This window comes from Haliotis asinina, chromosome 11, assembly GCF_037392515.1.
Source record: "Haliotis asinina isolate JCU_RB_2024 chromosome 11, JCU_Hal_asi_v2, whole genome shotgun sequence".
In the NCBI taxonomy this organism is placed as follows: Eukaryota; Metazoa; Mollusca; class Gastropoda; order Lepetellida; family Haliotidae; genus Haliotis; species Haliotis asinina.
The window spans coordinates 14,187,597-14,215,082 of NC_090290.1; the positions used below are offsets into that span (position 1 = coordinate 14,187,597).

At 41.1% G+C, this 27,486-nt stretch overlaps 2 protein-coding genes across 2 annotated transcripts in view; one reads left to right on the forward strand and one right to left on the reverse strand.

Annotated features, from left to right (window-relative positions):
• Positions 1-951: 951 nt before the first annotated feature.
• Positions 952-27,281, forward strand: LOC137255643 (lanosterol synthase-like). The gene is made up of 18 exons (XM_067793110.1): positions 952-1,310; positions 5,455-5,685; positions 6,129-6,267; positions 6,972-7,080; positions 8,724-8,845; positions 10,464-10,560; positions 18,089-18,224; positions 18,942-19,050; positions 19,850-19,968; positions 20,313-20,410; positions 21,209-21,236; positions 21,896-21,952; positions 22,510-22,632; positions 23,227-23,376; positions 24,232-24,328; positions 24,592-25,015; positions 25,922-26,000; positions 26,436-27,281. The coding sequence occupies exons 2-18, from the start codon at positions 5,494-5,496 to the stop codon at positions 26,562-26,564; spliced, it is 2,208 nt and encodes a 735-aa protein (XP_067649211.1). The 5' UTR covers positions 952-1,310; positions 5,455-5,493; the 3' UTR covers positions 26,565-27,281.
• LOC137255644 (ciliogenesis-associated TTC17-interacting protein-like) overlaps positions 27,044-27,486 on the reverse strand; it is a 28,019-nt gene continuing 27,576 nt past the window's right edge. Inside the window, exon 11 of the mRNA XM_067793111.1 lies at positions 27,044-27,409. The gene's annotated coding sequence lies outside the window, so the exon portion shown is untranslated. The remainder of the gene's footprint in view (positions 27,410-27,486) is intronic.

The window sequence follows — 27,486 nt, forward strand, 5'->3', positions numbered from 1 at the left end:
AATAATTTTTTATTTCCATTTTTAATAAATTGACTTTGCCGCGTCCCGATCATCCATTTGTCCACTATAAGAATGAGTGTCTGTAAGAATGAGTATCTGTAAGAACGAGTGTCTGTAAGAAAGAATGTGACTGAATCGACAACTCATGCAACACTTCCCAAGCTGTATTTCTGAGAAAAAAAGAAATAAAAATGTGCTCCTCCCTAGTCATATTTTTTCTATCAACAATGTTTTAAACAAGTCCTACCACCCTCTTCACTTTTGAAAAATATGTGTCCGGGAAACATTTAATTTTTTTATGCAGTCTCACAGACCACCGCCAGCTGGAATATTGCCCAGTGCGGCTTAGAAGTTAACTCACTTTTTCACACCTTGGTATAAGCCTTAGTGCTAAGCCTTAATTGGGTATATTTATCATCAAAACTGGCCATGGTGGTCGCATGTAATCCCACATAATTTAACCAGCTAGAGCTAACTTTAAACACACACAGAGGAACTATCCATAAAGAGAAACAAAACACGGCCCAACCAAACCAACTCGTAATTAATTATCTGAAGGGCATTTTATTGCAATAATTGTTCACTGAAGGACATAATGCTGTACACACACACTCACAAATATACAGGAATTTTCATAGAGGACAAATGAGATCAGGAATGAGAATTTAAAGGAAATCCCCTACTTTTCAACTCTGCACACTCCTTGCTGGTCCGAAACCCAGTTTGTTTGTGCCTCGTTACAACGATCACTTGCGGTCCGCTAATCTGTCATACAGATCCTGAGCAAATGTATCCCAAAAAAAACCCGTGCAAGTCTAGAAAATGTTGCAAGTGTAAGTCTCAGGGCTCCTTTTCATTATATTTGTCTTAATAACATTCGTATATTTTTTCTTAATATGTTCATTTGGGCAGTCTAAGTAAACTTCGTCTCAGTGTATTTCGTTACACTCCACCACTGAGTCTCAGTGGTGGAGGGTAACGAAAAGTACTGAGGATACGTTTACTTAGACTGTTCATTTGGGAGAATAGTTCTTAGTTTTAGCGGTCCCCTAATTGGATACTAAGGAGAGTGACCTCTCTTTGCAAGTAACTACCTTCCTTAAAATAGTACCGGTGTTTCCCAGTATTTAACGGTATCTGATTGGTTGAGCGCGTGTCTCGCGATACATTGTAAACACGCGCCAGGTTCAGTAGATATACACTATCAGCTGACATGTATGGTGCCATGAAACTGGTTCAAAAGAAGGAACGATCGGTTGGTGTTTATATTTATTCAGCGTGTTCTAGCAAGTAGGATCGCCTCTATAAAGGTAAAGATTTTGATAAGCTTTTAATTCAGAACAATTTTAATGTTATGTTGCTTTGTTAGACTTCCGCACACAGTGACTGGTGTATTCCTTCACAGGATTTTAAAAGTCAGTGAGCGGTAGATCACAGTAGCCATACTCTAGTCCTCGATAACAGTGTCTCTAAGATTACAGGACATGTATTGCACGATGTGGTGTGGTGTGTCAAGAATGATCAAGAATGTGGCAAACTTAAGTCTGAAAAATACAGACTTTTAAACTGTTTCAGAAAGCATAAATGCGATTCTAACCTCGATTCCTATTTGAATGCAAAACACAATTTTAAAAAATGTTGCGAATTAAAAAAAGACTATTTAGCCAAAGCTGCAGATGATATTAAAATAGCAGCAAGAAATCCTGACTGTAAGATATTTTGGAGCACGTTAAAAGGCTATCTTCAGAAAACAGTTCCCACAGATAATATTTCTCCGTACCAATGGTATCATTACTTCAAAGGTCTCCTTTCCTGTAGAGATACAAAACAGCTTTCAGATTTTGATAAATCAGTGTACGATTTCGTCTCAACGCATAACTGTGACGATTGTGAAGAGCTTTCATTCTCGCATGATGTTTTGTCAACTCCAATTACCGAAGAGGAGGTAATAAAATCTATAAATGAATTGAAATGGAATAAGGCAGCGGGGCATGACGGTATCCCTCCCTCATTTTACAAATGTACTTTTACTTCTTTACTGTCATATTTGAAAGATTTATTTAATGTAGTTCTTGACAGTGGTAAATTCCCATCGGTATGGAATATAGGCATGATTGTCCCTTTATTCAAGTCTGGAAGTGTATCAGAACCATGCAACTATCGTGGAATATCTCTTCTAAATATTTCTGGAAAATTATTTGCTAATATATTAGAAAAGCGTTTACGTGCCTGGGTTGACCTAAACGAACTACTTGACGAGGCTCAGGCTGGTTTTAGATCCAATTATAGTACAACTGATAATTTATTTATATTACAGTCATTATGTACAAAGTACCTCTGCAGACCTAAAGGGAGATTCTATTGCGCTTTCATCGACTTTAAGAAAGCCTTTGATTTTGTTGACCGTAAGAAATTGCTATTTATGTTACATACCAAAGGATGCCATGACAAAATGTATAATATTTTAAGAAGCATGTATGACTCTGTTGCAGCCTGTGTTAGAACTAATTCTGGCAACACTGAATTGTTTAATACTTCCGCTGGTGTGCGACAAGGCTGTGTATTAAGCCCTGTACTCTTCATATTCTTTATTAATGAACTTGTAGATGATATGTATAAATCATGTAATAATGGAATATTTGTTACTCCCCAAATCAAAGATTTACTTTTGCTTCTCTTTGCAGATGATATTGTTACGTTTTCATTTATGGTAAACGGACTGCAGAGACAGATAAATATTCTTCAAACATTTTGTGACACATGGGGACTAGAGTTGAATATGGAAAAATCTAATATAGTTGTCTTTAGAAATGGGGGCACAGTGGCACATTCTGAAAAATGGTTATTCCGGGGCAAAAGTATGAATGTTGTTTCATATTATAAATATTTGGGTCTTTTATTTTCTAGCCGATTAAATTGGTCCATGGCATCTAAAACTCTTGCAGCACAAGCTAAGAAGGCATTATTTCCCATTTTCAAACTCTTTAAGGCTAATAAATTTATTTCATTTGACTCAGCTTGCTTACTTTTTGACACTAAAATAGCACCAATATTGTTATATGGATCTGAAATTTGGGGAGTAAACTACTTCGAAGCCATTGAAAATGTGCATGCATCATATTTTAAAAGATTTCTTACTGTAGGTAAATTTGCTTCCAACAAAGCCGTACTTGGCGATACAGGACGCTATAACATGCATATTGAGAGTCAAATGAGAGTTATCAGATACTGGATTAAACTTATCAGAATGCCCGATTACCGCTACCCGTATCAAAGCTATCAATTATTATTATCCCTAGACAAACGTGGAAAGTATTCTTGGGCTTCGGGTGTGCGAAATGTGTTATTTTCAAGCGGGTTTTCTTATGTTTGGTTTAAGCAAGATGTTGGTGATATAAAAATGTTTCTGTCAGCATTTAAACAACGAATAAAGGATATATACATTCAGAATTGGCACGCATCAGTAAATTCATCGAGTTTTCTAAGTCATTATTCACAATGTAAATCGATGTTTGGACCTGAAAAATATATTAGGGTCCTTAATGATAAGTCCCTTTTAAGAAATTTTTGTAAATTTAGAATCTCTCTACATGCCTTAAAAATACAGCGTTATAGAAAAGATAAAAATACACTAGAAGATTTATCATGTTCTTATTGTTCTTCTGGTAAAACTGAAGACGAACGTCACCTATTATTAGATTGTGAGGCATTCTCTGCCAGCCGAAGGAAGTATTTAAAATGCTTTAATGATTCCCCACAAACGATATATAAAATACTTAAATCTAAAAATGATGACACTATTAAATCAGCTGCCAGTTTTATTAAACATTTGATGTCCATCCTTAAATTACATGTAAAACCATAATTTCGTGTCACGTGACCAATATTTGTTAAAAAGAAAAATTAACTGTACTATGGGCCACTGGGCCTTCACTACTGAATACCTGTCTGTCTGTCTGTCTGTCTGGTGTGTCACAATGTAGCCCTCTTGTAAAAACCACCCAATCGACACTTGCAGTTAGATCTAGTTTCTTGATAGCTTGAGCAGGCAGGAAGTGTTCAGATTTTTTCATCAAATTATCTGACCCTTCTAACTTAAACATTGGAAATGGAATTTTAAAAAGAACTGCGTTTTAGCCAAAGATCAAATTCAGTTTAAACTGTTTGTGTAAGTCATATGATTTTCGCATAATTTTAATCATGACAGTTATGAAATTGTATTTACTTGCAAAGCAAAGTTCCCCGTCAGTGTGGAACAGACAGATTGGCAAAATCAACAGTGGCATAAGCCCTAGTAAACACATTCGGTTGTTGTGCTGTGTTACTTTGATGGCTGATGATTCATTATCTTATCAGACAATATGCAGATATGCCTGTTTGGCACTGGCATATAGCATATCCAGAAAGCAGTAACTTTCCCGGTATACACATCTTAGACTGATAGTGATGGCACAATACAGGTCTTCTGACCTGACGCATATGTGGCGGCCTCATCCCATGCTGGGTTTCGAATGACAGACCTTTTGATCCAAAGTCTGATGCCTTGTCCACATAAACAAAGAGGTTAGCCACCATCAGCAAGCTGCCAAGGTGTCATCTGTTGGATGCCTCCACGCCCTGTTAAATACTCCCCAGTCAACAGAAGGCATGCCCTGGGCCACATATTTGGGTACTGACACTTATTTTGCTCAAATTTGATATCAACATGCTCATCCCCATGTTGGGCGCCAATGTGGTGGCCACAAAATTACCGAGTCCCGTGCTGGGATTTGAACAAGTGACCTTCTGTTCCAAAGTTGGACACCTTGTCCACATGACCAAAGAGGTTAACCCCGTCCGCATGCTTACAAGGTAAGGATGTCATTTGTGGGGTGACTCTATGCCCTGTTACACCTTACCCATCTCGTAGATGTGGAGGATGGATACAGAAAACCAAGAATACTGCATCTGGTGATATGCACATAAAACACCGAGAGCATACCTATATTGTTTCAGGAAAGGTTATCTGTGTCTGTTATTTCAGCTGTCAGTCATGACCACTGTCCACATGATCACTGATTCAATTCAGACTCTGAAGTAATTATCTGAACATACAGTACATAACACTGTTACAATAATTTACTGGACCCACATATCACCAACTTACCTGAAAATATATTGATGGGGTTCTGCAGGACTTTACTTTCAAGGAAAGATCGCAATACATTACCTACTTTTACTAGTGACTGTGAATGTGAGTCAACACTAACATCTTCACTCGTGCCTGAATCATCCACCTCCATGTATCTGACACGCTGACCTGCATTCATCTGACACACCCACCTGTGTTAATCTCGCACGCACCTACTTTCATCTGACACACCCACCTGCATTTTTCTGACACACCCACCAGCATTCACTAATGTCTGTCAGAACTGATACTCACACACACATCTATGTGATGTTTCCTGTCAGAACCAACTCCCACCAGTGTGAGGAGAGACAAACGGTGCCATGCCGTTCAAGTATGGGAATACGATGCGACGGAATCGAGGTGGTCCATACAAGACTGCCCCTGCAACGGACTTGACAAGATGGCGTCTTACGAATGTGGTGGGCCGACAGACATGGGATTACGTTGAAGACGGAAAGGTGCCAGAGCGAGAACAGACACTTCTTGAGAAGCATTCGCTTGGACTAGACACGGTAATTTGTGATGAAATCCATCACCCCCATGCAGGCCCCTATAACCTCTGCTGGTCCACACCTTGTGAATTCTTGTGTAGAATAGGTCCACTACAGCCTCTGCTGGTCCACACCATGTAGATTCTTGTTTAAATTCAGTCTACAACATCTGCTGGTCCACACCTTGTGGATTCCTGTTTAGAATAGCTCCCCTACAACCAGAATAGTTCCCTTACAACCTCTGTTGGTCCACACCACATGGATTCTTGTTTGAGTAGGTCAATGGTACGAATACATCATTATACATGGCCCAAGATTCAGTTCATGAATGTACAAGGCCATTCGTACTGTACATAAATATATATTGGCACTGTATTGGGATAAGAATTTTGGTAGCAGGGTATGCATGGCATTGCTATGTCACCATATTGTTACTTTTCTGATATATGTCTTTTTCTTGTCAGACTGACTTGGCGCCACCTCTCCCCAAGGCAAAATGTGCGAAACAGTCTGCATACAATGGTGTCAAGTTCTACTCGGCAATACAAGCGGAAGATGGTCACTGGGCGGGGGATTATGGGGGACCCCTCTTCCTCATGCCAGGTGAGTGAGGGGTGACTCACATTAGTATGTTGTGCCCAGTTGCACTTGAGGCAAGTGAGTGAATGGGTGACCCACATTAATGTGTAATATCCTGTAGCACTTGATGCAGGTGAGTGAATGGTTGACTCACATTAGTGTCTTGTGTCCTGTAGCCTTCATGCTAGGTAAGCTGGTGACTCACATTAGTGTCTTGTGTCCTGTAACACTTGAGTCAGGTGAGTGAGTGGGTGACTCACTTTTGCATGTAGTGTCCTGTAGCCTTCATGCTAGGTAAGCTGGTGACTCACATTAGTGTGTTGTGTCCTGTAACACTTGAGGAAGGTGAGTGAATGGGTGACTCACATTAGTGTGTTGTGTCCTGTAACACTTGAGGAAGGTGAGTGAATGGGTGACTCACATTAGTGTGTTGTGTCCTGTAGCCATCATGCTAGGTAAGCTGGTGACTCAGATTAGTGTGTTGTGTCCTTAAGCTCTCGTGCCAGGTGCAACTCAGGGGGCAGTTGACGGTATTGGCCAATAAACTGATGACCCATACAGCAGACTGACGACCTGTGCAGTAGACTGACGACCTGTGCAGTAGACTGACGACCTCTGCGGTAGACTGATAACCTGTGCAGTAGACTGACGACCTGTACAATAGACTGCTGACCTGGGCAGTAGACTGATGATGTGTGCAGTAGACTGTTGACCTGTGCATGTTGCAGGTTTAGTGATCACCTGTTACATCACCAACACGCCATTCACGGAGCAGCAGCGTCTGGAGATGATCCGCTACCTGCGATCTGTCCTGTGTCCTGATGGCGGATGGGGACTGTGAGTATTCTTGCAATTGCCATATGTTCTCAGGACATCTGTGGTGGGATTTGCTAGCTATTGAACATGGTTCAATGACTGATATATTGTAGACATATGTCTTATTCCCATTTATTTGATTACATAATCTTCCTTATGAAGTGCAGAATATAGATGGTGAAGTGTCAAATATTTTACTTCCCTTTTTTCTCTTATATAACATATTTAAATTATATAGGATAAATTGTTGTTTTACTTTGTTTAGTTTTATTTAGTTCGTGCGTGAATGATTTAATTGGAAAATGTGTTATATTTGGGATTACACTTTCTTAGTGAAGTACAGATTATAAGACCTTTTTTGAGTTGAGTCCATGCTTTTTGCTGTGAGTCTTCATAATATCCTTCTTTATAGTATGACGTATCAGCTTTAACCAGTTAGTTATTTTTGTGATATTTCATGTAGTGTACTTCTACAATGCATTGCTTTGTATCAAAAGACAGCTTTGACAAGATATGGATGCCACACCCCACTGTATAGGTTTGGACCCTGGCCTTTTAAAATAAAAAAGTCTGAGGAGAAAAATTGTTAACAAGAGCGCTTGATTTGATGTCGTTATCAAAAGTCCTAAACATATTGAAATTGAAGGTCCAAAGTTAAATGATTTTACACTTGTCTCAATAAATTTCCAAATTCAATGACAATCAAAATGCCAGGAGTCATATATGATATTCATAAGTTCAGTATAGACCATTACATCGGATTCTAGTGTGGTAGAATCATCAATATATCTATCCTTCATTAATCCTGTCTGATCTTCACAATATTTGGAAGAGCTTTTTTGATTCAAGAGGATCTTACTGCGGTGCTATTTTGTAAGACATGTTCAAAAAGGAGACATTTCAATAGTATTTAATGTATTCCCAGGATTTATCTTTCTTTGGTATGAAATGAGACTTTGTCTTTGACTGGTACATAGTTCTCCTTTTAAATATGCTTAGTGAGTAGATAAGAAAAATATGGATATCTTCTCAGAAATATTTGAATTCTACTGCTTTTATTATTTTTCATATTCCTTTGGGCATTTGAGACTTCCTTATATTATAGAGTCCTTCATTGGAAACAGAATCTTCCTTTGATACTTTGGTTATGGATAAATCTTTAAACAAATCATGGAGGTCTGTGTCTTTTGTTTCTTTGCTTGGATACAAGTCAGAGTGTTAGTTTTGAAGACCGTGAACGTCTGGGGTAGGATAGGTCTTCAGCAACCCATGCTTGCCATAAAAGGCGACTGTGCTTGTCGTAAGAGGCGACTAACCAGCTTGGTCAGGCTCGCTGATTTGGTTGGAACATGTCGTTGGTTTCCAGTTGTGCAGATCGATGCTCATGTTGTTGATCACTGGATTTTCTGGTCCAGGATTATTTACAGACTGCAGCCATATAGCTGGAATATTGCTGAGTTCGGTGTAAGCGTAAATGTCATATTTACCGAATGCTGTGAGATAGACACATTGTGGCATTACACTAGAAGCAAACTTACTGTCCAGTAATATCATCAGCTCTATTCCAGCCATGTCAAAGGACTTCTGACACTGTTTGGCTGATAAACTAAGCATTACACAAGAACCAAACACACTGTTCAATAGTATCATCAACTCTATTCCAGCCATATTGAGGGTCCTCCAACCGTGTTTGGCTGTGCTCTAAACTACACCGTGATGCGTCTGCTGGGCGTTCCCCCTGACGACCCAGACCTGGTGACTGCCAGGAATCTACTCCACAAACTTGGTAACTATTTGTTGCTAGCTTGATGCACAGGATTAGTCAGTATGGAGTCCATTTGTCACTATCAGGATATATACACTTAAAAAAAAGTAAGGGATCTTCATTTTGTTTTATTTACATGTAAAGATATTTAGGAGATTTATCGCAGTCAATCAATGTTGATATGATATTATTGAATGTTTTGAGAGTGCATCACCATTTGCACTTTCTTACAACCATAGTTATTTGGAATGCAGTCACTTTTGAAAGATGATTAGTGTATGGCATGTAATATAATTTGCATGTAGACGATTTTCATTTTAAAACAAACAACCAAAAACAAACACTAACAAATGTTTGCTACAAGATGCAAGAACAAAATTAATGTTTTCCGCTTGAAGAAAATGTCAAAATCAAGAATGGGACTACAGCCTTGTGCACATACATATCATGTGTTGTGTTTAGGGGTGGTAATAGAGGGTGCGGTCATAACATATGTGTCCTTGAAATGTTTGCTAACGTTTACACTGAAAGTTCAGGTTCCCCTACTTTTTTTTAAGAGTATATACAGCATTAGGCAGTATGAGGCCCATTTGTCACTATCAGGTTATACAGGATGTGTGTAAATGGGGCCCGTATGTCATTAGTCGGATATACAGGGTTGGTACACAAGGCCTGTAAATATGTGAGTGAGTGAGTGAGTTGAGTTTTACGCCGCATTTAGCAATATTCCAGCAGTATCACGGCGGGGGACACCAGAAAATAATGGGCTTCACACTGTAAATATGTATGTAAATTGGGTTCGTATGTCATTAGCGGGATATACAGGGTTGGTACACAAGGCCTGGAAATATGTATGTAAATGGGGTTCGTATGTCATTAGTGGGATATACATGGTTGGTACACAAGGCCTGGAAATATGTATGTAAATGGGGTTCGTATGTCATTAGTGGGATATGCATGGTTGGTACACAAGGCCTGGAAATATGTATGTAAATGGGGTTCGTATGTCATTAGCGGGATATACAGGGTTGGTACACAAGGCCTGGAAATATGTATGTAAATGGGGTTCATATGTCATTAGCGGGATATACAGGGTTGGTACACAAGGCCTGGAAATATGTATGTAAATGGGGTTCGTATGTCATTAGCGGGATATACAGGGTTGGTACACAAGGCCTGGAAATATGTATGTAAATGGGGTTCGTATGTCATTAGTGGGATATACATGGTTGGTACACAAGGCCTGGAAATATGTATGTAAATGGGGTTCGTATGTCATTAGTGGGATATACATGGTTGGTACACAAGGCCTGGAAATATGTATGTAAATGGGGTTCGTATGTCGTTAGCGGGATATACATGGTTGGTACACAAGGCCTGGAAATATGTATGTAAATGGGGTTCGTATGTCATTAGCGGGATATACATGGTTGGTACACAAGGCCTGGAAATATGTATGTAAATGGGGTTCGTATGTCATTAGTGGGATATACAGGGTTGGTACACAAGGCCTGGAAATATGTATGTAAATGGGGTTCGTATGTCATTAGCGGGATATACAGGGTTGGTACACAAGGCCTGGAAGGTCCTGTTGTCATGGAAATGTTACGTTTTTCTCTTGTGATCTGTATTCCATCAGGTGGGGCTGCTGCTATTCCATCATGGGGCAAGTGCTGGTTGGCCGTCCTGAATGTCTACAGCTGGGATGGACTTCATTCTTTGTTCCCTGAAATGTGGTAAGTTGTGTCTCTGTTCCCTGAAATATGGTAAGTTGTGTCTCTGTTCCCTGAAATGTGGTAAGTTGTGTCTCTGTTCCCTGAAATGTGGTAAGTTGTGTCTCTGTTCCCTGAAATGTGGTAAGTTGTGTCTCTGTTCCCTGAAATGTGGTAAGTTGTGTCTCTGTTCCCTGAAATGTGGTAAGTTGTGTCTCTGTTCCCTGAAATGTGGTAAGTTGTGTCTCTGTTCCCTGAAATGTGGTAAGTTGTGTCTCTGTTCCCTGAAATGTGGTAAATTATGTATCTGTTCTCTGAAATGTAGTAAATTTGTGTCTCTTTTCAGTGTTCACGGTAGGTTTTGTAGGACTGTGTGCAGAAATAGAATTATAAATATGTAGTCCAAATATTTTGCACATCAAATGTTCACTACATTCTTGATTCATTTCAACATTTATTATTTCTAATATGTTGCTGTTATAGTGGGGTTTTTTTAAAATTATGTAGAACAGAATCTATGTATGCAGAACACTCACGAAAAATATTGTTTGTGTGTTTCTTGCTGAGCACTGTTATATATGTACTGTCATCAGTTATAGCAGTCATTGTCTGCGTGCTGTTATCATGGGTATGTATGGGAACATGAGCTGTAGCAGTCATTGTCTGAGCACCGTTATGTATGGGAAGATGACCTGTAGCAGTCATTGTCTGAGCACCATTATGTATGGGAACATGAGCTATAGCAGTCATTGTCTGAGCAGTGATTGTCTGAGCACTGTTATGTATGGGAACATGAGCTATAGAAGTCATTGTCTGAGCACTGTTATGTATGGGAACATGAGCTGTAGCAGTCATTGTCTGAGCACCGTTATGTATGGGAAGATGAGCTATAGCAGTCATTGTCTGAGCACTGTTATGTATGGGAAGATGAGCTATAGCAGTCATTGTCTGAGCACCGTTATGTATGGGAACATGAGCTATAGCAGTCATTGTCTGAGCACTGTTATGTATGGGAACATGAGCTGTAGCAGTCATTGTCTGAGCACTGTTATGTATGGGAAGATGATCTGTAGCAGTCATTGTCTGAGCACCGTTATGTATGGGAAGATGATCTGTAGCAGTCATTGTCTGAGCACCGTTATGTATGGGAAGATGATCTGTAGCAGTCATTGTCTGAGCACTGTTATGTATGGGAACATGAGCTGTAGCAGTCATTGTCTGAGCACCGTTATGTATGGGAAGATGATCTGTAGCAGTCATTGTCTGAGCACTGTTATGTATGGGAACATGAGCTGTAGCAGTCATTGTCTGAGCACTGTTATGTATGGGAACATGAGCTGTAGCAGTCATTGTCTGAGCACTGTTATGTATGGGAAGATGATCTGTAGCAGTCATTGTCTGAGCACTGTTATGTATGGGAACATGATCTGTAGCAGTCATTGTCTGAGCACTGTTATGTATGGGAAGATGAGCTGTAGCAGTCATTGTCTGAGCACCGTTATGTATGGGAAGATGAGCTGTAGCAGTCATTGTCTGAGCACCGTTGTGTATGGGAACATGAGCTGTAGCAGTCATTGTCTGAGCACTGTTATGTATGGGAACATGAGCTATAGCAGTCATTGTCTGAGCACTGTTATGTATGGGAACATGAGCTATAGCAGTCATTGTCTGAGCACCGTTATGTATGGGAACATGAGCTGTAGCAGTCATTGTCTGAGCACTGTTATGTATGGGAACATGAGCTGTAGCAGTCATTGTCTGAGCACTGTTATGTATGGGAAGATGATCTGTAGCAGTCATTGTCTGAGCACTGTTATGTATGGGAAGATGATCTGTAGCAGTCATTGTCTGAGCACCGTTGTGTATGGGAACATGAGTTGTAGCAGTCATTGTCTGAGCACTGTTATGTATGGGAACATGAGCTATAGCAGTCATTCTCTGAGCACTGTTATGTATGGGAACATGAGCTATAGCAGTCATTGTCTGAGCACCGTTATGTATGGGAACATGAGCTGTAGCAGTCATTGTCTGAGCACTGTTATGTATGGGAACATGAGCTATAGCAGTCATTGTCTGAGCACTGTTATGTATGGGAAGATGATCTGTAGCAGTCATTGTCTGAGCACTGTTATGTATGGGAAGATGATCTGTAGCAGTCATTGTCTGAGCACCGTTATGTATGGGAACATGAGCTGTAGCAGTCATTGTCTGAGCACCGTTGTGTATGGGAACATGAGCTGTAGCAGTCATTGTCTGAGCACCGTTATGTATGGGAACATGAGCTATAGCAGTCATTGTCTGAGCACTGTTATGTATGGGAAGATGATCTGTAGCAGTCATTGTCTGAGCACTGTTATGTATGGGAACATGATCTGTAGCAGTCATTGTCTGATCACCGTTATGTATGGGAAGATGAGCTGTAGCAGTCATTGTCTGAGCACCGTTATGTATGGGAAGATGAGCTGTAGCAGTCATTGTCTGAGCACCGTTGTGTATGGGAACATGAGCTGTAGCAGTCATTGTCTGAGCACTGTTATGTATGGGAACATGAGCTATAGCAGTCATTGTCTGAGCACTGTTATGTATGGGAACATGAGCTATAGCAGTCATTGTCTGAGCACCGTTATGTATGGGAACATGAGCTGTAGCAGTCATTGTCTGAGCACTGTTATGTATGGGAAGATGATCTGTAGCAGTCATTGTCTGAGCACTGTTATGTATGGGAAGATGATCTGTAGCAGTCATTGTCTGAGCACTGTTATGTATGGGAAGATGATCTGTAGCAGTCATTGTCTGAGCACCGTTGTGTATGGGAACATGAGCTGTAGCAGTCATTGTCTGAGCACTGTTATGTATGGGAACATGAGCTATAGCAGTCATTGTCTGAGCAATGTTGTGTATGGGAACATGAGCTATAGCAGTCATTGTCTGAGCACCGTTATGTATGGGAACATGAGCTGTAGCAGTCATTGTCTGAGCACTGTTATGTATGGGAACATGAGCTGTAGCAGTCATTGTCTGAGCACTGTTATGTATGGGAAGATGATCTGTAGCAGTCATTGTCTGAGCACTGTTATGTATGGGAAGATGATCTGTAGCAGTCATTGTCTGAGCACCGTTATGTATGGGAACATGAGCTGTAGCAGTCATTGTCTGAGCACTGTTATGTATGGGAAGATGAGCTATAGCAGTCATTGTCTGAGCACCGTTATGTATGGGAACATGAGCTATAGCAGTCATTGTCTGAGCACTGTTATGTATGGGAACATGAGCTATAGCAGTCATTGTCTGAGCACCGTTATGTATGGGAACATGAGCTGTAGCAGTCATTGTCTGAGCACTGTTATGTATGGGAACATGAGCTGTAGCAGTCATTGTCTGAGCACTGTTATGTATGGGAACATGAGCTGTAGCAGTCATTGTCTGAGCACTGTTATGTATGGGAAGATGATCTGTAGCAGTCATTGTCTGAGCACCGTTGTGTATGGGAACATGAGCTGTAGCAGTCATTGTCTGAGCACTGTTATGTATGGGAACATGAGCTATAGCAGTCATTCTCTGAGCACTGTTATGTATGGGAACATGAGCTATAGCAGTCATTGTCTGAGCACCGTTATGTATGGGAACATGAGCTGTAGCAGTCATTGTCTGAGCACTGTTATGTATGGGAACATGAGCTGTAGCAGTCATTGTCTGAGCACTGTTATGTATGGGAAGATGATCTGTAGCAGTCATTGTCTGAGCACTGTTATCTATGGGAAGATGATCTGTAGCAGTCATTGTCTGAGCACCGTTATGTATGGGAACATGAGCTGTAGCAGTCATTGCCTGAGCACCGTTATGTATGGGAACATGAGCTGTAGCAGTCATTGTCTGAGCACCGTTATGTATGGGAACATGAGCTGTAGCAGTCATTGTCTGAGCACTGTTATGTATGGGAAGATGATCTGTAGCAGTCATTGTCTGAGCACTGTTATGTATGGGAACATGATCTGTAGCAGTCATTGTCTGAGCACCGTTATGTATGGGAAGATGATCTGTAGCAGTCATTGTCTGAGCACCGTTATGTATGGGAAGATGAGCTGTAGCAGTCATTGTCTGAGCACCGTTGTGTATGGGAACATGAGCTGTAGCAGTCATTGTCTGAGCACTGTTATGTATGGGAACATGAGCTATAGCAGTCATTGTCTGAGCACTGTTATGTATGGGAACATGAGCTATAGCAGTCATTGTCTGAGCACCGTTATGTATGGGAACATGAGCTGTAGCAGTCATTGTCTGAGCACTGTTATGTATGGGAACATGAGCTGTAGCAGTCATTGTCTGAGCACTGTTATGTATGGGAAGATGATCTGTAGCAGTCATTGTCTGAGCACTGTTATGTATGGGAAGATGATCTGTAGCAGTCATTGTCTGAGCACCGTTGTGTATGGGAACATGAGCTGTAGCAGTCATTGTCTGAGCACTGTTATGTATGGGAACATGAGCTATAGCAGTCATTGTCTGAGCACTGTTATGTATGGGAACATGAGCTATAGCAGTCATTGTCTGAGCACCGTTATGTATGGGAACATGAGCTGTAGCAGTCATTGTCTGAGCACTGTTATGTATGGGAACATGAGCTGTAGCAGTCATTGTCTGAGCACCGTTATGTATGGGAACATGAGCTGTAGCAGTCATTGTCTGAGCACCGTTATGTATGGGAACATGAGCTGTAGCAGTCATTGTCTGAGCACTGTTATGTATGGGAAGATGAGCTATAGCAGTCATTGTCTGAGCACCGTTATGTATGGGAACATGAGCTATAGCAGTCATTGTCTGAGCACTGTTATGTATGGGAACATGAGCTATAGCAGTCATTGTCTGAGCACCGTTATGTATGGGAACATGAGCTGTAGCAGTCATTGTCTGAGCACTGTTATGTATGGGAACATGAGCTGTAGCAGTCATTGTCTGAGCACTGTTATATATGGGAACATGAGCTGTAGCAGTCATTGTCTGAGCACTGTTATGTATGGGAAAATGATCTGTAGCAGTCATTGTCTGAGCACCGTTATGTATGGGAAGATGATCTGTAGCAGTCATTGTCTGAGCACTGTTATGTATGGGAACATGAGCTGTAGCAGTCATTGTCTGAGCACCGTTGTGTATGGGAACATGAGCTGTAGCAGTCATTGTCTGAGCACCGTTATGTATGGGAAGATGATCTGTAGCAGTCATTGTCTGAGCACTGTTATGTATGAGAACATGAGCTACGAGGGTTGGCTGGAAAGTTCTCAGCCTGAGTGGTTTTTCCCCACCAGGTAGAGACAGGTGTTTGCCACCAATGAGGACAATCGTTTAGTGAATCATAGACACAAGAACTACAAACATACTAATAGTTTTATCTCAACTACAGCTCTTATGGTAAACCTACCCTCTGAAATCATGAGAAATGGACAAAACTGAATACAGGGCAGTCATCAAGTACTTGCGAAAAAAAGGGATGTCCCCAACATAGATACATGCTGACATGGTCTCCACTCTAGGGGATGATGTTCCTTCATTTTCCACAGTAAAGAAGTGGGCTGCAGAATTTAAGCGTGGCAGACAAAGCCTTAATGATGACCCACGCTCAGGAAGGCCTTCAACAGCAACCACTCCAGAAAACATCACGCAAGTGCTCGATATGTTGATGGATGATCGACGATTGACTACTCGACATATTGCTAGTGTAGTTGGCATCTCTCATGAGAGGGTTGAGCATATTATCACCAACAAATTAGGAATGACTAAAGTTTCTGCAAGATGGGTGCCAAAGCTCTTGACAGCAGAACAGAAACATGTCAGGTTCCCGACGTCCCTTGACAATTTGCGTCGTTTTGAAGCAGATCCCGATGATTTTGTGGCACGATTTGTAACCATGGATGAGACCTGGATACATCACTTTCAACCAGAAACAAAACTACAGTCAAAACAGTGGAAGCACCCTGATTCACCAGCTCCGAAGAAAGCCAAGTCTGTTCCTTCAGCTGGAAAGGTGATGGCATCAGTCTTTTGGGATTCCAGGGGTATTCTGCTCATTGATTATCTTGAAAAAGGTCAAACTATCAACGGCAGATACTATGCTGATCTACTGAACCAGTTGCGAGGAGCAATCAAAGCCAAACCACGAGGGATGATCGCTAAAGGTGTCCTCTTCCACCAAGACAATGCGCCTGTTCACAAATCGGTGGTGGCCATGTCAAAAATCCGTGATTGTGGCTTTGAACTCATTGACCATCCTTCTTATTCACCTGATTTGGCTCCTTCTGACTTCCACCTGTTCCCCAAAATGAAAAAGGAACTCGCCGGTCGCCATTTTGCAAGTATTGATGACGTCATTTCCACTGTGACTGATTTTTTTAGGGTAGCTTTCTTCCTGACCGCGATTCGGGCCTTGCAGGATCGCTGGCAAAAGTGTGTGAACTTGGAAGGGGACTATGTAGAAAAATAAATTACAAACGTGGACTTTGTAACTTTTTTTCACAGTGAGGCTTAGAACTTTTCAGCCAACCCTCGTATAGCAGTCATTGTCTGAGCACTGTTATGTATTGGAACATGAGCTATAGCAGTCATTGTCTGAGCACTGTTATGTATGGGAACATGAGCTATAGCAGTCATTGTCTGAGCACCGTTATGTATGGGAAGATGAGCTATAGCAGTCATTGTCTGAGCACCGTTATGTTTTGGAACATGAGCTATAGCAGTCATTGTCTGAGCACCGTTATGTATGGGAACATGAGCTATAGCAGTCATTGTCTGAGCACCATTATGTTTTGGAACATGAGCTATAGCAGTCATTGTCTGAGCACTGTTATGTATGGGAACATGAGCTATAGCAGTCATTGTCTGAGCACTGTTATGTATGGGAACATGAGCTACAGCAGTCATTGTCTGAGCACCGTTATGTTTTGGAACATGAGCTATAGCAGTCATTGTCTGAGCACTGTTATGTATGGGAACATGAGCTATAGCAGTCATTGTCTGAGCACCGTTATGTATGGGAACATGAGCTACAGCAGTCATTGTCTGAGCACCGTTATGTTTTCGAAGATGAGCTATAGCAGTCATTGTCTGAGCACTGTTATGTATGGGAACATGAGCTATAGCAGTCGTTGTCTGAGCACCGTTATGTATGGGAACATGAGCTACAGCAGTCATTGTCTGAGCACCGTTATGTTTTCGAAGATGAGCTATAGCAGTCATTGTCTGAGCACCGTTATGTATGGGAACATGAGCTACGTGATTCAATGTTATTACAGATAAAGAATTACTACCACAAAGTACCAAATGAGTTCAGCAGTCCCAGCAGGGTACGTTACTTGCTTGTAAGCAGGGTACATTGAAAATAATAGAAGAGCACTCAGTCAGTCAGAAAATGACATTTATGAGTGAGATAAGACTTAAGTCATTTGTCTGATTGCTGTTATGTATTGAAACATGAGCGATATACGTCATTGTCAAATTGCTGTTGTGTTATGGGCTAAATACACCTGTCATAAGTCCTTTTTTAGAGGATGTTCTGCTGTAGGTTGCTGCCCAAGTGGATCCCCGTCCACCCGTCCAAGCTATGGTGCCACTGTAGGCAAGTGTACCTGCCCATGGCTTACTTTTATGGAGAGAAGATCAAGGCAAAGGAGACTGACCTCATTCTGGCACTGAGAAAGGTACCTTATTGTTTGTCTAGTAACTGGTCATCATATTTGATACAAGGTTTGGATGAATGTGTTTTGTGTGTCTAAATGCCACTCAAAAAAGTTAAGTAATATTTTGAATTATACCTTTCTGTGCAGTATGGATTCCAGAGTCTCATCTCAAGCTTAGGTTTTCACCTTATTTAAGTCTTTTTGCCACATTTCCAGACTTTTCACACTGCAGTGACTTTGGTCCTTAACGTTGCCTAGTTCTTGCAGATTATAACTGCAGAGTTGAGAGGTGTTCTCAGACATGGAGTCAATAGTAACCTTGGAAACATCTTCCCATTATACAACCGCTTGAGCATGTATCATGAAAAAATATGAAGCATTTTATATTATATATGTAGAATATGTATCTTGTATTAGTCTACCCTTTCATTATTTAATATCCAGGCCATTGTGTTTATTTTTAATGTCTGTGGTGTTAGCTTGTGTAGTATGTTTACTGTATTTGGGCAAAATAATAATCCAGATGTGTAGGTGAGCTGCAGAACCTTCTGCTGCTGTGTCTTAGGAAACGTGGTAGATGTTGAATGGTAGATGGTTGTTGCTGTTTCTCTGGAGGCAGATGGTTGATGGCACATGGTATATGGTTGATGGTAGATGGTTGATGGTAGATAGTTGATGTATATTGTTGATGGTACAGGTTTCCACATTGTTTGAACATGAGAGTGTTGGTTTGTGCAGGAGCTGTACCCGTGTGACTACAACACTATAGACTGGTCGGCTCAGAGAAACAACATCAGTAAGGCAGACCTGTACACCCCACACAGCTGGCTCCTAGACACAGCCTTCAGTGAGTTCAGGTCTTGTCTGGTGTGAGACAGGGGGAATGGCACAAGGGAAGGGAGGAGTGAGAAAGGGAAGAAGGGAATGAAAGGGAAGAAGTGAGTGAAGGAAGAAGTGAGTGAGAGAGAGGGTAGAAGTGAGTGAGAGAAGGAAGAAGGGAGTGAGTGAGAGAGGGAAGAAGTGAGTGAGAGAAGGAAGAAGGGAGTGAGAGGGAAGAAGTGAGTGAAGGAGGAAGTGAGTGAGAGAGGGAAGAAGTGAGTGAGGAAAAGAAGGGAGTGAGTGAGGGAGGGAAGAAGTGTGAGAGAAGGAAGGAGAAAGTGAGAGAAGGGAGTGAGAGAAGGAAGAAGGGAGTGAGAGAGACAAGAAGTGAGTGAGAGATGGAAGAAGTGGGTGAGAAGGAAAAGAGTGATTTAGAGAGGGAAGAAGTGATTGAGAGAAGGAAGAAGTGAGTGAGTGAAAGGAGTGAGAGAGTGAAGAACGAGTGAGAGACAGAACATGTGAGTGAGATAAGGAACAAGTGAGTGAGAGAAGGAAGAAGGGAGTAAGTAAGAGAAGGAAGATGTAAGGAGTAAGTGAGAGAGGAAAGAAGGGAGTGAGTACGTGAAGAAATGAGTTAGTGAAGAAGCAAGTGAGAAAGGGAAGGGAGAAAGATACCAAAGAATAGTGAGTGAGAGAAGGAAGAAGGGAGTGAGTACGTGAAGAGGAGAGTGAGTTACCGGTATAGGGAAGAAGGGAGTCTTCAGATCCCCTCTGTTTCAGTTTTCTTGGACTTAAATGAAGTCTTCTTCAGTTCCTCTCTGTTTCAGTTTTCCTGGACTGGTATGAAGTGTTTCACAGCTCATCTTTGAGACAGAAGGCCCTTAACATGTGTTATGAACACATATGTGCAGACGATAGTTTCACAAAGGGAATCAGCATTGGTCCAGTGAGTGTGCTGACAAAGTTGTAACATTTGTGTCCAGCTCCCCAGCATGTGACCATTACAGTTTATCCCCACCAAGATACAACAAATGGAGATCTAGTCAACTCCTCATCTGTACTCCCAACAGATGACTGTGCAATTTCATACTGTACAATTTCATACCACACAACACAGTTTCATACCATACAGTTTCATACCACACAGTTTCATACCATACAGTTTCATACTATACAATTTCATACCATGCCATCTCATCCTGTGCAATCTCGTTCTGTTCAGTACCTTCCTGTGAAATCTAACACACTGCATAGCGAGGGAAGAATCTTAAACCACTGCTTATTGTTCAGGTATCCAAGGTGATGCAGATGCTGGTGCGATGGTACAAGGAGGGTCCTAACTGTGAGGCTTTCATCCAGCATCAGCAGAGGATCAAGGACTATCTGTGGTATGTACCTTTCGTATACAGTAAACATGGGACAGGTTGAGGACTGTCTGTGGAAGGCAGCCTCCATTTCCAGTAAACATGGGCAAGGTCGAGGAGTATCTGTAGCAGGCACCTTCTGTATCTAGTAAATATAATACAGGTAGAGGACTATCTGTGGTAGGTACATTCTGCATTTAGTAAACATGGTACAAGTCGAGGACTATCTGTGGTAGGTACGTTCCGTATCTAGTAAACATGGGCAAGGTCGAGGATTATCGATCTGTGGTAGGTACGTTCCGTATCTAGTAAACATGGTACAATCAAGGACTATCTGTGGTAGGTACCTTCCGTATCTAGTAAACATGGTACAGGTCGAGGACTATCTATGGTAGGTACCTTCCATATCTAGTAAATGTAGGACAGATAGAGGACGATCTGTGTTAGGAACCTTCCGTATCCAGTAAATATGGGGCATTTGAAGGACTGTTGGTCATAGGCACCTTTTGTATCCAGTAAACATGGGACAGCTCAAGGACTATCAGTGGTAGACACCTTTCATCTCGATTAAACATAGGAGAGATGAAGGACTATCTGTGGTTGGCACCTTCCGTATCCATGGGGTCAGGTTGATGACAATCTGTTGTAGACACCTTCCACATCCAGTTCAGTTCTGTCTCAGCCCTTTTGTCTTGTTGATGTAAGGTCCTTATGGATGTTACTGTCCTCGTTGTCATCCACCTTGCTGCTGTTGTTGTTGTTGTTGTTGTTGTTACTGTTGTTGTTAATAATCATGATGTTCTGTTTGTTGTTTTTGTTCAGGTTGGGTCTGGACGGGATGAAGATGAATGCAAGTTTCATATTTTCTCATTTGAAACACGACCTTGAATTCAAACTTACACCTGTCCAGAGTGAATTAGTCCATTGGTCCTGAACTCCTAGCTGCAAGTCTCACAGGTGTAACTCGAGTGGAGGACCGACATCAAAATGTCACTAAATCAGAAATTCATGACAAGGCCAAGTGTGACTGAAACATTATCATCCTGGCTCCAGTGCTCGTAAAGCATTTCAGCAATGGCAATAGGATGATCATGTGCTGCAGAAAATTGTCTCTACTTTAGCATACCCCAACGATCCATACTGGACCCTAAGCACATGGGTGAAACATGTCGCCGTTATGAGCTTACATATAACAAGCGTGCAGATAACAAACTGATTTGCAAAGTTATCCCACCTTGCAATAACTTGGAGAGTGCCACGAGCAGATTGGAAGCATGACTAATTGACAAGAGCAGTCTATGAAATAAGAGTCGCCTGACTGAGAGGAGCTAGATTTTTGACTGTTGTTCTAAATTTACAGCTAGCCAGCCCTGATTAAATTCACCATATCTTGGTGTCTGGGCTGGTTGTCTCCATTTAGGGTTTCTAACATTTGGAAATTACTTAATTTCTGAAAAGAGGTGAAATGTTTATGTCATATCAATGTCACTCACTCACTCCATTTGACAGGGAACCAATGGCTCACAGCTATGGGATGCCAGCTTTGCTGTTCAAGCCTTCCTTGAGGTAACACTTATTACACTCTCTCCATGTAACTTAGGACATGACACGCAAGTAACTTCAGTTTAATTGCACAGAAATGATGTCCATACAAGCCACCCTGGTCACATGTCAGAGGTCACAGGTCATAAGTCACAGGTCATCTAAGTGACCCACAAGACTATTGGACAAGACTGTCCAATTTTTATCAGTCACAAATGTACTGGCCAATCTTTACAAACCACAGATGTACTGGCCAATCTTTACAAACCACCAATGTACTGTCCAGTCTTTACGAACCACTGATATACTGGCCAATCTTTACTAACCTCAGCTGGTTTGGCCAATCTTTGCTAACCACAGATGTACTGACCAGTTTTTACTAACTCCTGACATACTGATATCTTTACTAACTACTAACATGCAGGTATTACTAACATCTGAACGCCCAGTCCTGAGTGTAAAGTTTAATCAATTTCATGATGAATCCTAATCATGCTGTCTTTCGCGGAGGAGCTGGGGCATTCCATGGCAGTAAGAACAAACTTGCAGACAAGTTCCTTTTCATTGTTGCCTTTTAATAGATGGGAGCGGCAGACATAAAGGAGTTCCATCCATGTCTCAAAAAGGTCCATGATTTCCTGCGAGAGACGCAGATCCCAGACAACCCTCCCGACTACAAGAAGTACTACCGTCAAACCAACAAGGTCAGACACAACTTTCAAATGCAAGATATGTCATATTTGGGATTTTCACTTTCTTAGTAAATACAAATTCTTGTACTTTTGGGGTTGAGTCCCATCTAGGATTCGAATCCGCACCCTCAGAGTCAGGCATGTAATCACCAGCACACAGCAAGTCAGCCACCTAGCCTGCTCAGCCACCACGACTTCCACAAAAATGAAAATTTAATTCCTAATTAATTATGTAACCAGAATATTGAAAGTTTGTTTGAAGGAATATATCGGTAGTTTTTACTTACATGTATAATGTATGAGTTTGGTTGCCTATAGATCACCTATAAAAAATATATCAAAATCTGTAGAGAAATTGGGAATACAGTGTTAAGTCTATTTCATGTCATCTGAATCAGTAAAACTCATTTTATTTCTGTAGGAGCTAAATATTTCTGATACTTACACTCTTATTTCTTCTGCAAGCTCTTACTGTAAGACATTTTTCAGAGTAGGGGTTTGTACACATTGTGAGACATTAATTCCATGCATAATGTTGATATGTTTGTATTGTACATATTTGATCTATTTGTCTCAATGAGTAAAGTTTACTGATCTGTTGAACAGGGAGGGTTTCCATTCAGTACTTTAGACTGTGGCTGGATCGTGTCGGACTGCACAGCGGAAGGCCTGAAAAGTGTCATGTACCTCCAGGAACAGTGCAGCATTCTGGGTAAACAAGTTCCCAAAGAGAGGCTGTACCAGGCCGTGGACGTGGTAGGTAATGGTGTGAAACTGCAGCATGTATCAGTGTGGCTTAACATTAGACACCAAGAAATAGATCTGTTCTTGTTCAGAGCTGTCTTTGCTTTTACTGATGAATGGTAGCAAAAGGGACCTGTGACCTTCTAAACTGTGTCACTGACAGCCAAGTCTCTATGTTGCACAGTAGTGCTTGACATTAATTGTCTGTTGACATATTTGTATTCCTGGTTAGTTCCAAGCAACTCTAGCATTAAAGGCACACTATTATGCCACACTTCTCTAAAAATCAGTATTGTATATCTCTCATTAATACTATCAACTCCAGCAAAGCTACCATGTCATTTATTCAAAAAAAAATTATGTACTAAGATTACAATATGAAATTGAAAAGTTTGAATGAATTGATGTTGCATTAAATCGACTCTGATGCCCTCTACCAGTCAACTGTTTTCAAGCAAATCCTATTGAGTTATGTCCCTTGGAATGCTCTTTAACTTGTGATTGAGACCATGTTTGACAATTTTTGGTGTATGGAGCAATCGTTTACATTCCATATATTGTAAGTGTTATCTGTTGGGAAGCTGTATGACTCGAACTTTCTATTATCGATTTCAGGCAGGTTGTAAGGGATATTTAGTCCCTTTTTATTGTATCAACAGGAAGTTAAAGTCAGTGCATGTGCCCCAATATATCATAGACCAAAATATTGTCAAAAATGTGATATTGTCAAAAAAACATGACATTGTGCCTTTAAGACAAGGTTCTGGATGGCGAGGTGGTGTTTGTAAAGACATGAATCATTATGTCCAGCAACACTTGCAGCGGTCTTGTATACGATGAATGAAACCCAAAGTTCTTGTTGGTCAGTTACTGGACATGCGTAACAGCGATGGCGGCTTTGCTTCCTATGAGACAAAGCGTGGTGGTACTCTCCTGGAGCTCCTCAACCCATCAGAAGTGTTCGGTAGGTCATATGGCATGTTATGATCATTCAGGACCTATGATCAACCCATGAAAAGTGTTCAGTAGTTGATGAGACGTGTTGTGATAGTTCAGGACCTATGATCAACCCATCGAAAGTGTTCAGCGGTTGATCAGACGTGTTGTGATAGTTCAGGACCTATGATTAATCCAATGAAAGGTTTTGGTTTTAACACAGTAATAAATTCAGAATATAGCAATTTTTTAGCAAGCAGTAAAAACTAACTGAACATCTTTGTTTGCTAGGAGACATCATGATCGACTACACATACGTTGAGTGTACGTCTGCTGTGATGCAAGCTCTCAAACACTTCACTGAAAAATATCCTGAATATCGGGCAGATGAAATCCAGTTTGTGTTGGACGATGGTCTGAGCTTTATTCGCAACAAACAGAGGCCAGATGGCTCATGGGAAGGATCATGGGGAGTCTGTTTCACATATGGGGGATGGTTCGGTTTGGAGGCGTTTGCTTGCATGGGATTCCGTTATGACAAAAACAATGTGACACAAGAGGTGAGGAGAGCATGTGAATTTTTTGTAAAGAAGCAAAATTCTGATGGTGGATGGGGCGAAGATTTTGAATCATGCGAGGAGCAGCAGTACATTGCTAGCAAGGAGTCCCAGGTTGTCAACACCTGCTGGGTTCTACTGGGCCTCATGGCAGTCAGGTGGGTGTACCTCATGACTACAAGGTTGTGTATAACCTATTGTAAACCAAAAGTCACTCTGATCAAATAGCATTTGGTTCCTGGAAATTGCAAGACTATGAGCTACATATTGACACATAGAAATATCACATTCTTTTGTATTGTTGCGTCGTCAGCACTGGTGAAGTGATTGAAATCATATTGTAGCATAAAGTCGGAATGACATCACAAATGAGCAGTTCCAGATGCTACAATCGAATGCAGCAGAAATGGCTAGCGGACGACATTTCACTGCTATTCCTGCGCTCGATGTAAAGGAGTGCTGACAGTAAAACTCACATGGACCTTTTGGTTTACTATTGTGTTTACAGTGTCTATAACTGTCATGTGTTGATCAATTTCTGGGGTTTAATGAGTATTTGAAGCACAGGAATATTTTATTTGAAACCTCATGCTGATGCCATTGGTTCCAAATGAATTCAGGTGGTTCAAGTGCTCAATAACAGCTGGAAATAGGCCAACACGTTTATCTCCTAATTGACACAAGGCTCATTGCTGTGAATTGACTGAAATAAGACTTGGGTTTATGTTGCATGGTATTTGTTTGTACAACTATTTCTAGACCACAAGGCAGCTAGTTAAAAACCCATGACGGTCCCGGGGTAGAATAGGCCTTCAGCAACCCATAACTGCCATAAAAGGCAACTATGCTTCAGAGGTGTTTAACGGGATCTAGTGGTCAGACTCACTGACTTGGTTGATATATGTCATCGGTTCCCTGTTTCGCAGATCGATACTCATCATGTTGATCCCTGGATTGTCTGATCCAGACTTGATTATTTACTGACTACCGCAATATAGATGGAATATTGCTGAGTGTGGCATAAAACTAAACTCACTAACTCAGCTAGGTTGAATGTGCTACAGATACCCAGGTGTGGACGTGATAGAAAGGGGTGTGCGACTACTGATGGACAGACAACTTGACAACGGAGACTGGCCACAGGTACAGCCTTCAAATTGTTAAAGTAATCATTAGATGAAGTCAACTCCGCTTGTAATCTAACGAGATGAAGCAGTTGACCAACATTGTCTGGCCTGTACACATGCAGCAGGTCTTGCAGAAAGAGAGGCTCTCGTTTCATTAACAAAGGCATCATTATCAGTGAATGAAATAAGCCAGATCCCAGCCAGACATTATGGTTGGTAACTTCAAACTGTTACCAGCCCAAACTGGAGTAAACCATCCCAAACTGGAGTAAACCAGAGCAGGCAATCCAGACACTTACTCAGATGTGTGGAATATATTGTCTAAACATTTTACCAAACCAGCCTTCAAGCTGTAAATTCAGACCATCGATCAGAAATCTAGTCTTATACACTTACACCTCTCTCATGTTATGACATTTTTTGATGAGTAAGAAATGAATGGTCTTTCCAGGAGAACATCAGCGGTGTGTTCAACAAATCTTGTGCCATCAGCTACACCAGCTACAGGAACATCTTCCCCATCTGGACACTTGGGAGATTCAGCATGCTGTACCCTGACAGCTGTCTTGCCAATGCCTGAAACATGGCCTCACTTGATCTGTTCACAGGCCAACAATTCATGTGATGAGAACAGACGGCTCCGTCTCATAATCTTCTAGGTCTACAAACATCTGGAAAAAAAATCATTAACTTGTGTGTGTCCCCGTTTCTTAATCTACCAAATATGGTGAGTGTAATTCAACCTGTTTGAATTTGAAGTATGGATCTGGTGAGACAGTGAGTGTTTGTGGCAGTGTGTCTAGCTGTGATTGTCTGAGAGTCAATCAGTGATGCAAGTCCAGTATGGATCTGTCGAAATGTACAATCAGTTTCGTAGCTAAGGACCTGGTATCCCCCTAGTTACGGATGGATCTGAGGTGACTTAAGTACACACGTGTGATTTATCCACACAGAGCAAGGTTGATGTGATCTTAAATGTTAGTGATGGTCAGTAATGAGACAAACATATTAATAGCAATCAGAGATATTGATGAGAAACTGTTAGAAACAACAGAACTATGACAGAAAAACAGATTTATTTCAGCTCAGCTCATGAAATATGTAGTGAAATGAAAGGATCAGGGATCCGAAAATATTTTTAAGTGTTTTACATTATGTGAAAGAGAGTATTTTATTCTCATGTTTGTTACTGTATTTAAACAAATTACCAAATATAATTCTGAAATACTGATTCAGATTCTGTTCTTCGATTGATCTTACCCATTTTGACTCCAATAAAAAACAACTTAAACTTGTCGTCATAGTTTGGTATTGTTTGTATATCTTTCCCTGCTAAACGCATCTTGTATGTGGGAGTATGTTAAAGGGTTGGAAATCATCCCTGAGGATGCAGTAGGCAGTTCTTGAAGAACATGGTTCAGTGACCTGTGAAATTCAGTCAGCAGTTCTTGAAGAACATGGTCCAGGACCTGTGCAATTCACTCAGCAGTTTTTGAAGAACA

Coding starts and splice junctions, on each gene's coding strand:
- LOC137255643 (XM_067793110.1), top strand. CDS start 5,494: ATGCCGTTCAAGTATGGGAATACGATGCGACGGAATCGAGGTGGTCCA. Junction 21,237..21,895: donor TGGACGGGATGAAGATGAAT/GCAAGTTTCATA, acceptor TCCATTTGACAG/GGAACCAATGGCTCACAGCT. Junction 25,016..25,921: donor CTGGGCCTCATGGCAGTCAG/GTGGGTGTACCT, acceptor AATGTGCTACAG/ATACCCAGGTGTGGACGTGA.